The 17,222-nt window shown below is 32.0% G+C and overlaps 1 protein-coding gene across 1 annotated transcript; it reads left to right on the forward strand.

The window, feature by feature from the left end:
- Window positions 1-8,345: 8,345 nt before the first annotated feature.
- On the forward strand, window positions 8,346-15,550 carry LOC132718324 (uncharacterized). The gene is made up of 5 exons (XM_060702027.1): window positions 8,346-8,969; window positions 9,686-9,844; window positions 10,166-10,435; window positions 10,931-11,027; window positions 11,813-15,550. Exons 1-5 carry the CDS (start codon window positions 8,406-8,408, stop codon window positions 14,818-14,820), a joined length of 4,098 nt encoding a protein of 1,365 aa, XP_060558010.1. The 5' UTR covers window positions 8,346-8,405; the 3' UTR covers window positions 14,821-15,550.
- The last annotated feature ends 1,672 nt before the right edge of the window (window positions 15,551-17,222 follow it).

The raw sequence follows: 17,222 nt of genomic DNA on the forward strand, positions 1-17,222 counted from the left end.
ACCTTGAATACTCGAGTACAAGTTTACTTGCCAAATTCAAGTCAAGCTATAAAAAGCTCAAGGGGAAAGGTAGTCTTATAATTGAGATCTTGTTCTCTCAATTCAGAGACCGTTGGTTTGAACCAGGGACATGATACAAAACGCAAAGCGACTTCTATTAACAGGTGCAAGAACTTTTTCCACTATCAAGCTTAAACAAAGATTTTGCTAAAAAACTAAACATGCTCCAAAAGAAGCGCAAGCTGGTTGGAGTGAATAAGTAATGTCAGAATACCAATATATAAAATGTACATATAAGCTAACAGGTTTTAGAAGTCATCGGAGAACACCATGTGCACAAACATTCGGTCTAAATGTCCCGCTTTGGCTTGCAGCTGTAAAATATCCGTACTTGTTCAATTTTGATAAAACAGCAAATTTTCATTAAAAAGCGTAAAGTCAAAATCAATTGTTGCATATTCTAAAATACTTCATTAATATAATCGTTCGCAAATCTTTCAACAATTTGATACGCATTAAAATGATTTTGATGTTTGTCGATACATCTCTTATTTCATTGATATCGCCCTTTTTCCTAAGAAATTGACATATTTCCAAAACGAGACAGAATAACGATTGAATTATAAATCTTTGAGTGTTTTACCACACATCTTCTGTCAATTAAAATAAAGCTTAACATTGCATTATGATTGTAACAATGTAATCAACCATTTTTTAATTTTCTATAATTTGATTGGGGTTTAGTTTTAAGTTGCACCAACAAGAAAGTGGCTATAGGATTACTCTTCAGCAGCTTTACTGGTTGCGAAACACGTCAGATGCCCTTCCGTGTATGTGAATTATTAAAGGTACGAACAGTCGCCTGATTAAAACTACCGACGTTACCATTAGGTAGCTGAATAGCTTCATTAAATAGAATAATCAACAGTCACTTACGGGACTTGAACCTACAGCGGTAACGGGCAAGTGCTTTGAAGTCAAATACCACTCAACAACGGACGCTCCCTAATTTTCTAGAAAGTTGTAACACAAGGGAAAAAACATCTCCGTACATGTTTACAATAAAAGAAAGTGAAATTGGCCATTGGACTTTAAACTGTCATTGAAAATATATAATCATCACATATATAGAAATATAATATATACATTATTTGATATATGAATTTAGGTTTTCGAGAATTACCAATGTCACTTTGGCAATTACTCTTCAAAATCGTACTGAATTATCTATCATAATACATAGTCAAAAACCAAATATTTACAAAATACATTGAAACATTAAAGTGTGCGTGCTTATTTTCTATTGTTTTTAATATTGATATTTTCTCAATATCAAGTTGAAACAGACATTAAAAGGAATTGAATTAAGCAAAACTATACTCAGGAAAGACTAAAGTATATAGCAAAGAACGCAAAATACCTCACAGTAACATTATGCTCATGAAACTGTAAATGGCGAGTGTAAAGGTAAGTCGAAATAATTTCACATTTTGCCGCTTTTTACTTCACATGTTTTATCAATACCACTGTGACTCACGAAAATACTATGAATATCCTTTGGAATGTGTCAGTCATATTCAATGTATAAGAGTAGGACAGTCAGTAACCATTATAACAGCCAATTTAGAAATATATATAGCTAATTCAGCTCAAATTAACCTCCAAAACCGATCAAAATGTCACATTAATTTAACAAATAGAAATCATTTTTATTCTGATTACTATTCAAATTCCTGTCATTTAGTTTTTTATGAACAGAAGAACAGAACAGAAACTTTATTGAATTTCCATGCTTTTACAAAATACATCATCAAAAACAATATTATCATTCAAATATATCAAATATAAAATTCTTGAAAAAGTATGATCCCTCGGAAGTATTAATCACAACAAAAAATATGATAATTGCAAACTCGGTTTGATTGAGTCTGTACATGAGGGATAATGAAAAAATGTCACATCCCTCACGTTCCCCTAGCACCGGCTTGAGCAGTTCTCAATTTACAACACTTAAAAGTGCTAGAATCAATAATCTCAAAAGACAGGAAAATAAAACAACTCTGAACTGAAGTAAGATGCAACATTTTACGGCTGCCACACAGCACTTGTGAAGTTTAAAAGTCTGGAAAAAAGTGAGAGTGAAATAAAGGATGTAGCTTACCTAGCACTCGATGAAAATAGCATTTAATCTTCAATAAAAAGTAGTTTTATAAACCATTTAATTCTGGAAGACTTAACAATAATTGGCAGCATGGTGATGAAATGAAGGCGAATTTTTCATATCTGTCAAACGATAAGTGATAGCTTAACATACCCCTTTATATCGCCTCGTTTCTGATTTATTCATTTCTTTTAAATACGGAACTAAATACTAAAAATGTTTCAAACAAAATCTTTAAATCACTGAAATACAATATCATTTTCAATATCAAATATTCAGGTCAACACACCAATAATTTGTATATGTAAAATTCCCACAGCATGAATTTAACTGTCAAAATGAACAAATTAATTTTAAATAAACTGCCACAAAATTTCGGGTCACCTTATGGGTGGTTGCATATTGTGGGGATCGATGGAAAATGTTAAATATTGCCTTTTGCCATGTGCTCAATTTGCCATAGGGGTTGAACAAAACTGTAATATAATAAATTGTTGAGGATAAAAAAAAGAAAAAGACTGAAATACAAAAAAAACATCCTACCTTTTTTAAATGACATACTGAATATATTTTAAAAAAATTAAGAGGTCAAAATGGGTTTCTGATTATTTAGGGGGAAAATTTTCTATAAATTGAAAACAATATGAAACAATTAGATTGACCTTAAAAAATTTACCCGCATTATTATTTAAATCAAAATTTAATGTCATTTAAAATTTTTCGTACACATAATTTTTACATCCCTTCATGACTTTAAGGAAAACGAAAAAGGAAAAAAAATTAACATTGATTTTGACTTTCCGACATTAACATTTGTCCGTAATTGGTGGTCAAAATCGAGGATCCATAAAGCTGACATAGACGTCGACAAAATTATGGTTCTATTTGAAAGTAAAGCATTATTTGTTAACATTTCATTTAAGTATGAAAATGTGTATTCGAACCATTTATTAAGGGACTGAAACACAAATGGTCATTATTATCTTTAGGGGTGTGAAACATATAATTAAGGTTAATATATGCAAGGTCAAGTTAACTAAAGATATATAGCGAATTTGTTCAGAGCATATCTCCTTCATGAATAAAATGATTTTCATGAAATGTCCGCTACTATGAGAAGCTATGTCGCATGCATAAACCAGGTTTCTAGGTCCAACGTCAAGGTCACACTTAGTGGTCACTGAAAGACGTTGGTCCGAAGCAACCTTCTACATGCATAGACGGATTGCAATATAACTTTGCACGATGTTCACCATTGTAAGGCGAAATGTGGCGTGCAAACTTCAGGTCGTTGCAGCCAAGGTCAAGGTCACACATAGGGTCAACTCCAGATAAAATATGAATTGTGTATTCGGACCATTTGGTCATAATTCATTGGGGGATTGAAACGCAAGGGGGCTTTATTATACTAGGGTGTGAACTTTAATTTGGGTTAATATATCAAGGTACTTAAATGAAAAAACATAAATTTTGTCCAGCAGCAAAACTCACACGCAGAAGGGGATTCTTATGACACAATTTTAAAATTCACCTTGAAACATTTAGCGCATAAACCCAAAAATTCTGGGTTAAAGCTTAAGGTCACACTTAGGGGTCATTAAAAATTTATTCGGTCAAAACCACATTCATCGGGAATTCTAATTTTATTTGGCACAAATGTCCCCTTGTGAGGCTAAGTTTGCTGCAAAGTTCAGGTCACTGCCCCAAAATAAAGGTCAAAAAAGAGTTTAAAAGTTAAATAAAAACAAAATGTTACAGCACCTTTTTAGTCTTCAACATTGATTTTTGAAAACACAAATATTATTTGCATGTCAGACAGAATTATCTACCGTTTACACTGGTGCTAGAAAACCCTGTCTTACATCCCCCCATGTAAGACAAGTCGCGTGTTTTAAATGACGTCATTGCTGCGCGCCTTTTTTGAATGAATTTCGTTCTAAGGATGACATCACTTAACCGTTATGAATGAAGTTGTAAGTCCATACGCTACGATAAGAAAAAAGTGCGTAATGAAAATATCAGGTTTCGTAATTTTTGTTCTGGAAATTATTGGTTTGTAATATGCAAGAAAAAGAATCAAACACCGGCTGTCGGTACAGGCGGGAATATCTAGCTCTCGGGTAACTGTTTAAGCGGAAACTCGGCAGAGCCTCGTTACCGGCAGCTATTGTAAGATTCTTATAAACTAGCATGCCTAAAAGTGTGACACCTGTGATTAAGGTTAATGTTTGGGAAGTCAAAGGCACCAGAGATGATTAAATATCAAGATATTATCCTGCTATTGTCTGGAGCATCTCTCCTTTATGCATATCTATAACGCCTTCATCTCTGTCCAAAGTTTGACGGGCGTTGCCCTTGTTTAATTATCATGTTGTTTTAAGTGCAATGTCTTACAATATCCATTTAAAACATTATTCAATAAGTGTATGCCAATAAATTTATTGAACGAGTAGAACAAAATCTTATTTAATGCAAGATTCTTACGTTATTAATGTAACATCAGTAACTTTCGGAATTGGTTAAGTTTAGTTAATATGAAGCTAAAACAGGAAACATCAAGTCAGAGTTAATAAAACTATTACATTCTTTGGTTAACGATGCAATTATTACTGCTTATATAACAGTTAGCATATAACTTTTTTGTCAAGTATTAAAAGAAAAAATCAAAGGGGTAAAAACTTAAGTAAAATTTTTTTCCCTAGGAAAAAAATCTAAGTACAGTGTATTAAAAAAACAATTTAAGGTCTTTCAGCTATGTCAGAAAAAGATTTTTTCCAAATTTTTATTTTTCCCCTTTATTTTATTTAAAACCATAAAGACAAAAATACCTGTAAATATTTTTTCATTTATGTTAATAGTATGAAAATTCAAATCTCTTTATTAAAAAATATTTTCCAATTTTTTACGCCCTGCCCCGAAAATAAATTTAAAAACCACATTTATTTTAAAGGGCGGAAAAAAAAAAATCAATAACTTTTTTAAAATGGTTATCTTAATTCTAACAAAAAAATAAAAAAATACAATCACACTATTTTTCATTTTTTTTTTTAACTTTTCAAATAATTTTTAAAAGACGTGAAAAACTTTTGTCGAAAAATGGGTAAAAGCTCACAATTTCTTTATGGATGGGGGAAAACTCGTTGTTTATTTCTACAAACTGAAGGTTATTTGATTTGCCTAAAACTGGATACATATTTCTCGAATATCTTGATTAATTCAGTATCGCCATCGTGATTCGTTAATGATGAGATAATATAAACTTATTAGAATTATGACATATTACAAGACTGTGAGTATTGTATTATGCAGAAATAATTTGGCCACGAATCAACACATTAACTTAAGAATAGCCCTAACGTCATGAAAAACAGGTGATATATCCACATGTATTGTAAAATAAAAAGGTTTATCATAACTGGATAGTTAACACAACTATTGTTTAATTTATTTGCACCGTTCAAGTACGATTTTTGTTCTTCTGCGTTCAAGTGTAAAAAGTAATAACAACCTTATCAACTCAGCTATAATGTCGCTTATTGGACTTACATTATATTATGTTCAATGAATACCGATACTGAACAACTTATGGCGCTTAACAAAACTTTAAAGTTCCTCCTACTGTTAAACTTGATATAATCAACATTTTAAATTTAAATCTGACACTTAATGCAAATTGGTTTTCAATTCTTAGATGATTGATAACTTAGTTATGTATTCAAACAATAATATAAGTATCTTTTGATTCTTTGCGTGCGTGCGTGCGTGCGTGTATGTGTGTCAAAGTAATATTTTTCCTCGCATAAGTTCGAAGAAACACAGCACAATTTGTTTGCAGAGTTAATCTTAACCATCAAAGATAAGTGTTGGTACATAAATTACACGAAGACAACTGGCCCTACGCATGACACTTTACAAACAAACAGCATTCTTATGGGCAAAAAATATTGTTTTTTAACGAAAATATTTTAAAATATAAAGAAGAGAGAAATATTGAAAACATGATTAAATACAACAACGAAGAATAAAAGAACTCTTTAAGTTGTAACTAATTATTTCATTACTTAAAAGAACAACACTTCGAAGATATATCCGAGGAACCTTAAATCTGATCATGTATTCTTTGTTATAAAACATATTTATATCATAAAATATAATATTTGATCACAAGAGTTATATTTGCAGAATAATATTAACAAATATGTTTTAGAAAATGAATATCGTTTAAAAAGTTTGAGAGTAGGAGAAAAAAAGATCACAAGCGACTTGCATTGAGTCTTAAAGTACCATATTGTAAATCTGCCAGTTAAAAAAACATGTGCTTTAGGATTTGAATGTTTTAATAACAATTCAACATTTCCGTTTCTAATCGGTTGTTGAATTCTCAATGAATTTTTTTTAAATTTCTTAAAAAATGCTTGCTCCACTTTTACAGTATTGGACTTTGTTTAATGAAATGACAGGCATTGCTATACAAGTTTTCTTGTAAGATGATCTACTAAGCAAGAAATTGTCACTTATATTCCATTATTGATAGTCTGAGCAAAACGTATTTTCAATTATTAATTTAACAATAAAACCTTACTGAACTGGCACATTAAAAAAGTAACATATTATAAAGTTGGTATAATAAGTAAAGAATCAAAGTATTAACTTCTTTAAAAGTCCACGTTAAGAATAATTAATCAGCTACCTTTGTTTTTACGCTGTTTTGAAAATAACGAAAATCGCTGATCTAGAATGAACTTAATATTAACGTAACAATGGTATTGAAACAATGGGCTTTACTTTACAATACATTTTGTTTAACATTAATTGAAAATGTATTATGAATAAAACGCTCTCATCAAATTTCGTTTTACATTGTCCAGTGCTTTAAAGAAGATCGGACTTATTTCAATTTCTTTATGATTTCTTTTATTTGCAGATGTCGACAAACATACTTGGCAAAACGACTTTTATAACATAATTAGTTTAGATGTTAAATATCTTATAAAAGTTCAAAATGATACAGGGTTAAACCGAATATACTTGCATATTTTTTATAAGTTTTCTTTTACATATAAGGTTGCCTTGTTTAATGTGAAGAAAACTATAAAAAAGCTTAGAAAGAAACAACAACAACAAAAAGACAATAACAACATTATTTAAAACGAATATACTTAAATGTAGGGCCATTTGAATTTCTGCTTTTTTCAAGTTTGATTATAAATGTCTGTACCTATGACCAATGTTTCAAACTATAATTTTAAGTATTATGAAAAAACTTGCTTTTCTTGAAGACTACTTGAGAAGACATGTTAGTAATTAACGCAGTTAAATTGTTTACTTACATGTATAATTATGTTTTTCAAATGGATGATGACGTTTTTTTGTGTTTAAATGTTGAATTCTGCTTAAGCCGGTGCTGAGGGGCGTGAACGGTAACTAACACTTTCCAGTACCGTCCATAAACAGACTCAATCAAATCGAGCCTGCAACATTTTACAATTTTGCAGTGTTGGGCTCTTTTTAGGGATTCTGTTTTTCTCTATTTATATTTTTTTTGAAACAGAGGAGGTAAGACCATAGTTTCAAGTGGTAAGTGGATTTCAAAACTAAGAAATATCATGAATATAGTGTAACAGAACAAAGAAATTACAAGGATACATCAGGTCATCTACCTTTAACGACTTATTGACATGACAGGTTTAAAATAGCATTAATATGCATATGTCAATTCATTCATAAGTTTGTGAAGGTTAAAAGGATTTAAAAAAATGGAGAGGTACATTTTCTTCTATACATACTTATACGTAGTTCTGGTATCGATTTTTTATTTAAGAAATTAAAATTACACTAATTTGTTAAGATTTTAGACTTATATCTATACAGAAGTGAAAAAAAACACCTGCAAATGATAATCAAGAAACATACCCAGATTTATGCCGTCATGTCAAAATCATAAGTGATATATCTAAATAGACTGTTTCATGTTCATATTTGGGTGATCACCAATTTAGTACCTTTTTTATTGATATAACCTTTATGAAATTTTGCCTTGAAGTATTATCTGATAAATTCAACAAATGATCTTTTGAGCAATAAACATGTTAGTTTTGTGCGTCAAAGCGCAGTAAAATTTGCATAAATAAATAAATAAATTGATTAATTAATTAATTAATAATATTTTTCGTATTTTGACAGAAAATTGCTACAGAAACGAATTTCAGAAAGAATAAAATATTCTTAGAGTAGCCAAAATGAAATGATGAGTCACCAAAGTGAGATAGAGAAAAGGAAATATAGAAATTGGGTAAGAGTTGGACTGGCATATAAATATCTTAAACAAGGTCTAGACGGCTTTGCCGATGATGTTGTTAAACAAGAACACAAAAGAGTTCTTAGTTCTATAAATCACACTCCCGGTATTATATGTAACAGGTGCAGTATCGGAGGTCTGCAACCATTACATACATTCATTGTAAATCCCACCACTAATAAAAATGAGTGTCGATGGGGTCAACACAGGTGTAATTGTTTACACACAAAAAAGGAAAAATGCCGTCTTCATATATGTGATCGCATTATGGAAGAAATAATAAAAAGCCACGGGTCCACCCCACCAACACCAAACTGGGCGAATACAGACATACAGAAGTGGTGTACAGAACCGTGGGAGGTCGCCAAATGTTTCATCAATGCACCTGGGTATTCAGACAAGACAAAGGCAGCTGATATAGACATATCTGGATTACTCCATGTCTTCATTAATAATACCAGTCTTTATTCTCATTTTGCATCCTCGAAAACATCTAACATCTTTTTCAAGGTAATTATACTTCTAATAAAATTTTACAGCAAGTCGGAGCTTTCTCATGTAAAAAAGTTCATTTATTTATTTTTTATCTGTACATTGCCTTGAAAACATTGTTACATAAAGTGATTAATACGCTTCAAAATTAGGACAGGACATATGAAAAACACGATCATCAAGGAAGAGGTTTAATTAAGATGGCAATTTTTCTGCTTAATTAAGCCCGTGAACACAATTAATTCTGGATTGATAATTTATTTGCCTTTTTGTAACGTTAGGATAGGTATGTAATTACTTAGTAATATATCTATCAAAGTTACTACCAAAGCCTTTTTATAGGACCGGCATATCATTTTTACTGATGCATATTTCGGTGAAACATGAAGTTGTTCCCCTGTGATTTTCCACAATTTTGAATGGGCGGATGGTCATCTCGTGTCTAGTTGGAAAATTTCATTCATGTTGACGAAGTTATTTCAGCTGTTTGGCATAAACATGGCGTTTTGTGTACTATGTACCTGTTTCAACTCTCCAGTAGTGCTTATCCTGCTGATTGTTCCAATCACCCACCTGTGTTCCTCAAACCTATGACTTTTTATTGCTAAACGTTTTGTGTCTTTTACTTCATTTTTGATTTTCAGCAGTCAAAAGAATTTGACTAACAGTTCAATAAGTTTATGAATTAAATGTTATAGTTAATTCTTTTAATTTAGAGAATGTTTTCAATTCAGACTCGTGCCAGAAGAAATTCTATTTTTCATTCATCGTCAATGGAGCTGGAAGATAAAGAATTAAATGAATATGTAGATGATATAATAGAAATTCTGGAAGACGCAAAAGAAATAAGGACAAGAAAAGATGCTCAACAAGCGGTCACCAAACTCAAAGAGGTAATTTTAAAGCATTAATATTTTAAAAGTAACAATTGTTTTCGACAACTAAACAAATATAGAAATAGATTTTGAAGATATGTTATAATATAATCGTGGCTGCAACGATAATCTTTGTTTGAAAGCATAAAATACTGAAAACCCTACATTTGTAAATTCTAATTTTGATTACTTTTAGCAATTCTCAAAAAACTGTAAATAAAAGGAATGGTATTCGCTACTTTTCTTTACCGAAATAGACTTTACCAAGCATAATGTTATGAGACCTAAACTATTCGTTAATTACTGTTTTTTACAAATTAAGAAAGATACCTTTTTAAGTTGAAGCATGATGACTTTATAATAACAACTTACAACGAGATAGAGGTATGTCGTGAAGCTTTAACTACGGTTACACATAAGACTGCAGAACTGAAGCAGTTGATCCAAAATACAAAGGATGATATTGATAAGAAACAAGCCGATGCCTCTACAGCTCTACGTGATCAAATTCAAAAATCTCTACAAAATGCCATAGAAACGCTTGCAAACAATGGTGAAATTGAAAAGCTTGAACTTGCAGTAGGTAATCTTGAGACTGACTTAAAACAGGTATTTTATACTATTTAATGCATCTTTTTTGTTATTCAAAAGGGAGTACTTACTGTAGCGAATGTTTTGGATGGTAACATTTAACATTCTAAAACCTTAAAATCGTCATTCCCTAAATATATATACTGGGCATTTGAATGCATTATTACATGTTATATGAAATAGAGAAAATAAGAATCCCTAAAGAAAGCCCAACACGGCAAATATCATGAAAATTCTTAGGTGATATACGACATCAGATGTGATGTAGATAAACTAAATAACGCCATGAAAAGATTTTACGGATCTAATGTAGTTTAACATATTATTTCTCTCCTTATAAGCTATCAAAGGTAAATAACTCGAAAAAGATGTTGGTGACTCTATTCGTTTTATTTTTCGCTTTAAATTCCTATTATTATATTTTAAGGTATTTTATCTTTATTCACGTCAGGTTTAAATAAATGCAACCAAGTGAAGCCAAATATCAAACGCTTCAACGTTTCCTTTTTATAGCGCCTGATACAGATAGAGCATGAAATAGCTTCCCTGAAAGATATAGGTGATCAACAAAAAACAAAGGACAGGATGAAATATTTGGAGGATAAACAAAGTAAATGTCTAAACTGAATGTCTGTTTTATGTGATAACGAAACAATAATTTGCATCATTGATTACTGTCAAATTGTATTGAACATCAATTTGTTTTAATGGGTGTTTTAGAAGATATGTGGGAGGCTCACACTTTTCAGTCGGTCAGTCAGGGTCGGTTGGTCAGTTGCATTTTTTTGTCAAGACTTAACTTTAAAATTATTCAAGGGATTGACTCAAAACTTATAGAAATAAATGCGATGGGTATTCAGAAATTACTTATTAGATTTTCCTTACAACTTGACACTGCTATTTAAAATAAATAGGGAAATTTATGTCGGTCTGTGTTCTTATCTTACTGTCATCTTCTCACTGAGTAGCTGAATAGCTCTAGTAAATGTGCGCAATGTTATAGAATCTTAAATAGATTCATTAACATAAAGACGGGCATGTCAATATATGGATGATTGCTGTCTGTTGTCTAAAATTATCGAAACCAATTTAAAACTAAATAAGATTTCATAACTTAAAGATAAGAGTGAATGGTTATGAATTACGGATGAATTTTACAGAGTTATCTACTCTAAAATGTAGTTAACCACATATACAATTTTATCTTGATATAAAGATAACTATGATCAATATCAAGTTGTTTGGTCTTATGATGGCTTTTTCTAAATCGTTGCTTTTAAATCGTCGACAGTAGTAATTGGATTGTCATAAACCACACTAAGTAAGGCACGAAGATGTACCAATTGTTCCAGGGTGCACAGTTAATGTCTAACCTCTATATTCTTCTTTTGACAGAGCTACAAGAGAAGCTTGTTAAATTGTATCGGAGGTCATATGTGAATACATCACTTTGTCCCTTGAAACCAGAGGAAGATAACATCAACGTTAAATCAGTATATATATCCCCTAAATTAAAAGTCGTCACGGAAAGCAATTCTGATAATAGGGACAGAAATAATAAAATGGAGACGGAAAAGAGTTATATTAAAGGATATCATGAGATTTTTCAAACAAAACAACCTCAGCAAATTAAGAAGATTTATATTTTAGGTGACGTAGGCACTGGGAAGAGTACTTTCTGCAAAATGATGATCGACAACTGGTGTTGTGCTATTACTGGAACCAAACAACCGATTGACAATGAAAATAAGTTAAATGAAATTGATCCTAATGAAACAAATGTGGCATATAAAGTTGACAATGACGTCTCGCAAATCGGACAATATGAATTTCTTTTCTACATACAACTACAAGGCATGTGCATATTTACTTCTGACATCAGAGTCATGGTAAAACAAATAGCACAGAAATGTTTCTCACCTCAAAACACGGGGTTGATTGATAAACTATTTGAGGAAGACTCACGGGGTTGCCTTATTTTAGCTGATGGCTTAGACGAATGGACACCTCCAGAAGAAGAAATAAATGTACCACATGTAAGTTACGGAATACCTAATGGAGACGGAGTAAATAATGCAACAGTAATGATATTATCTAGACCATCAGCAAAAGGAATATTAAATTTAAAGACTTCAGAATTTGATCTTAAGTTACAATTATTAGGTATATCTAGTAAATCATTGAAAGCATTCATCGAACGATATATTTCCAATGTAAACTCAACTGGAAAGTCTTACTCTCAATTTATGGGAATTTTAAAGTCAAAAAAAGTTCAGCATGTCGAGAAGACACCATTACTTTTACAACAATTGCTATGGTTGTACTGTAATGATAAGGAAATTGGAAATTCTGTCAGCGAAACTTACTGTCAGATCTTGAATACGGTGTTTGGTTGGTCAGACCGAAGGAATAAAGGGCGTGATAATGATACAAGTCAGTCTGTGGAAGATTACAAGAACGTTACTCTTCCTAAAATGTTGCATACATTTCCTCGATTAGAAAACAAAAAACGCATCTTATTACTTCTCGGAAAAGTTGCATATGACAGGTGTACGTCTTACAAGGTAAAGCCAACATTTGGTAAGTCATATCTTATCAAAAAAGGTTTATCGAATAGTGATATTGATATCCTTACACGATTCTATGGTATTCTGAATGAAAGTAACTGTTACGATCCTACACTGGAAGATACACAATTTGCTTTTATCCATATCTCCTATCTTGAGTTTTTCGTCTCATTGCACTTTACAACATGTTATTCCATGGAAAAGTCCACCTATGTTGCAGGGAAAGAGAAAGATAGAAAAAGTACGATACTTTATGACTTTTTCGGAAGATGTACATCTGCTATCGATTTATTACAGTTATCTAATGTGATTAAAATGATTTGTGGTTTGTCCCCTGTACTAATTGGTGATATCGCAACATATATTTCACTTATCGTGAATACGGATGAACAAATTGTTGATATAAGAAGAAAAGGGTTGGAAGAAATAGGATGGAATAATGAGATTGATCAGATACAACGACTTATAGTATCTTGTTTGGAGGAAAATGACACTCATGACAAGACTCAAGTCAGTCTGAGCGACCTTTATATACAAGATTTTGAAACTATTCCACCACTTCATAGAGTCAACGCAGATGATGTGACTTCTTTAACCTGCGAATCTAAATCAGTTGCAGAATGGTTTGAGTACACAACAAAATGCAAGAAACTGAAATACATGCATATTTTGCATGTTCCATTATTATCAAATCAATTTGCATTGCATAATAAAATAAGTAAGCCAGTTTTTGATCTCTCTAATCAGAAACAGCTTCAAATTCTAAAACTATACTATTGTAAGAATGTGGAAATTTCTGACCTGCATACTAAACAACTTGAACAGTTACACATTAATGATTGTGCCAGAATATTAGATTTTGATTGTCTGTTGAATGCCAGCAAGCTAGCTGAGCTTAACATTAAAGATTATACTGGTAATTTGATTTCATTACCATTAGTATTACAACGAGCACCATTAAGAGAACTGACATTATGCAATGTTAAATGTAGCCACAGTAAACGTCATGGTATTGATCTGTCCAGACAGAATTATCTTCAAATTCTTAAACTGGTAGCGTGTCCTAATATAGTTGTTACGGGATTAAACACAGAGCAACTAAAACATATATATATTGATAACCGTCTACATTTTTATGCTTGTATATTAGATTTTAATCTAATAACAAAAGCATGTAAGCTCAATGAACTTCATTTGAATGGTCTTTCAGGTAAAATAGCATCACTTGTATCGTTATTACAAGAGGCCCCTTTAAGACAGCTGACTTTGATACATGTATCTGATGATCGACCTGATGATGAAAGTTATACGCATGTTATAGATCTTTCTAAGCAAAACCAGCTCCACAATCTTAGATTGAACTACTGTAAGAATATGCAAATTTCTTACTTAAACACTGAACATCTTAAAAGTGTACACATTTCACCCGGTATATTAAATTTTGATATTTTGTTAAATGCTGGCCGATTGTCTGAACTTGTGTTAGAAGGTAATCCATTTAAATATAACAGACGAGTTATTACAGTAGTGCATACATTAAATAAGCTTAGAATACTAACGTTAATGTCTGCAGATATAGATGATAACACCCTTACAGTATCACGAGAGATGAAAACTCTTACACGCGTTGAACTAGGACATACCAATATGAGCCTGAATACGTGGTATACATTTGTTGATAGCCTTTTGACTCTTCAACAGCCTATTGAGGTTGAAACATACACAATACGAGAAGAAGAACGGGAAGAAGAACGTAACTATGTTCGAACTAAACAAGAGATTGAAGTAATTATAGATGTGGAGTTTGGGAGGTTTCAGTTTAAGAAAAGGAAATAGTTTCACCAATATCATGACACCTTGTATGTTATTACAAATCGCTCATATCTCTATATCTTAATATGAATCAAATGAGCAAAACGATCACTTTAAATAGAATGTATCACTTGTCATATAAATCAATATATATGTACTTTGTTTGAATAATTGAATAAGACAAATTTCTTTTCTTTATGAATTCTCCGGCAAGTGACGTAGTAACGAACTAACGGACATAAATTATAGTTGTTTGCCTGCCCGTGCTCTGCCTTGTTCCCTTTCCTGTTTTGTTTGGGGTCATCCTGGGCTCCTTGCCACTTGCTCTTGTTACTGGGTCGGGTGGGAGCTGCGTTCATTGAACGCCATCTTTCCTTGATGATCTTGTTTATCATATAACTTTGCACACATGTTAAAAATCAACACCTAAAACAAATGGTACATTTATCTCGAGAAAAAATCTAGATTCGTCATTTCAAAAAACATCGGTTGAGTGAGTCCTTTAAGATTAAGTTAACAACAGGTTTAATTGTAAGTACATTTACGATGAGCAACATCCGGAATTGACAAACAAATGAACGGACTCCTTATGATATATAAATATATTTATTCAACCAATGGGCTTATTCACCCGATGGTATATAAGGCATCGTATATAAGGCATCAAAGCTATATTACACGCACAGCGGCAAACATTTCCTTAGATAAGTATAAGATTGTCATGATGTGTTAAATTGTTATATTTTTTGTTTTCTTGTGAAGAGGATATATTACGCAATAATATATTGTTTGTTTTATGAACTTTAAATAAATATAATTATTGAATTCAATTCATGATTCCGGATATTTCTTTATCATCCCCAGTACACGGTGTTTAATATATTACTTTTTACGAAACAACAAACACGACAAAAGCCACGAAGGCCCCAGAACGCTCATATGAGATCAACTCCAAGAAAAGCTCATAATTCTTAGAAACTAAGAAGAACGCCATTTTGAGAATTGTGCCAGGATTGATATAAATCTGGTAATTTTCTAGAACAAGTGACCCGTAGAACGGGTATGTATAGATATAAATAATATGTATAGATTATCTCTTCTGCTGACATGTCAATCAATTAAATGTATGAAGTACATCTATATACATATATAGATATCAAGATTGTGGGAACATTGGCTTCTACCACCTGTTTGTATTCATGACGAGAACCTGACGTGCGCGTAGGGTGCGTTTTGTCGAAGGAAGACCGAATGGGAGGTTCTAGCCCCAGGTCGTGCTCTTGTTGATTCGGGTCCATGAAAGAATGGGAGGAGATTAGCAGTTCCGGCTGACTTTATTATCATTTGTTTAAAAAAACTTCTTTTTTTATATTTAATATGTAATTGGTGCTTTGAAGAAACTAACTTAATTCAGTTTTTGTAAGAGTTTATTCTACTTAAGGGAAGTAAATGCGAAAACATATGCTAGATTAATTATAGTAGTTATCTTAGGCAATTCAGTTTTTTCTAAGACCACATTCGACTTAAGGGAAGTGAATGTGTATAGGATTTGCTAGATTAATTTTAGTAGTTATCTCTCTTTCTGTGACAGAACTCTTTAGATTCGTGGAAATTTTGTCATAATCTTTCTTTTAAAAGATCTTGAGCATTCGTACAATAGTTAAAGCTACGCCTACACCACACATAAAGATTCAGTTATAATATAAGCATCTATCTGTTCCGTTCTGTCTACTATATATGTGAACGAACTGTATTATAATATTTTCATATAATACTTTTACCTTTCTTACTAAACAATAACCCACGTGAAGACCAAATTTGTTTTCGTTTATACTTTTTGTTAAGGTTATCTTGCTGGGAACACAATGGCAGAACGGATAGAAACAAACAAAAAATGCTGTAAATTACATATAATGATATACATTTGTAATGCAATTATAAACCATTGTATAAAATAGATAAAAACAGAATCCCTAAAGAAAGCCCAACACGGCAAAATTGAAAATGTTGCAGGCTCGGTTTGATTGAGCCTGTTCATGGACGGTACTGGAAAGTGCAAGTGACCGTCCACGCCCCCTAGCACCGGCTTAAGCAGAATTCAACATTTAAACGTGAAATAGTAAAATTTTGAATTTAGAAACATCCGCAGATGTGTTCATACGGCGGTTATCATGGAACCTTCAATGTGACACTTCCGTGCCATTCCATGAAAAGCGGCGTATGGTCCCCAAGTAATAAAAAACGTGTGCCCTAAACGAGAAAACAATGGGCGGAACTAAATAAAATGGAATTTTGAAAGGGGATCAGAGGTTATGAAGCCTGCGTATCACAGATAAGACATCAAAAGACAAATTTAAAAAGCAGGCAACATATCCTAAGGGTGATTCAACATTATTCAAGTAAGAATATTGGAACCACCCAACTAG

The sequence above is a fragment of the Ruditapes philippinarum genome, unplaced genomic scaffold (genome assembly GCF_026571515.1).
Source record: "Ruditapes philippinarum isolate M1 unplaced genomic scaffold, ASM2657151v2 ctg2251_1_1_1_1, whole genome shotgun sequence".
Classification (NCBI taxonomy): domain Eukaryota; kingdom Metazoa; phylum Mollusca; class Bivalvia; order Venerida; family Veneridae; genus Ruditapes; species Ruditapes philippinarum.

Excerpts from the sequence above, each read along its gene's own strand:
- LOC132718324 (XM_060702027.1), top strand. The coding sequence starts at position 8,406 with ATGATGAGTCACCAAAGTGAGATAGAGAAAAGGAAATATAGAAATTGG. Across the intron at positions 8,970-9,685 it reads CATCTAACATCTTTTTCAAG|ACTCGTGCCAGAAGAAATTC; the intron begins GTAATTATACTT and ends TTTTCAATTCAG. Across the intron at positions 10,436-10,930 it reads TTGAGACTGACTTAAAACAG|CGCCTGATACAGATAGAGCA; the intron begins GTATTTTATACT and ends TCCTTTTTATAG.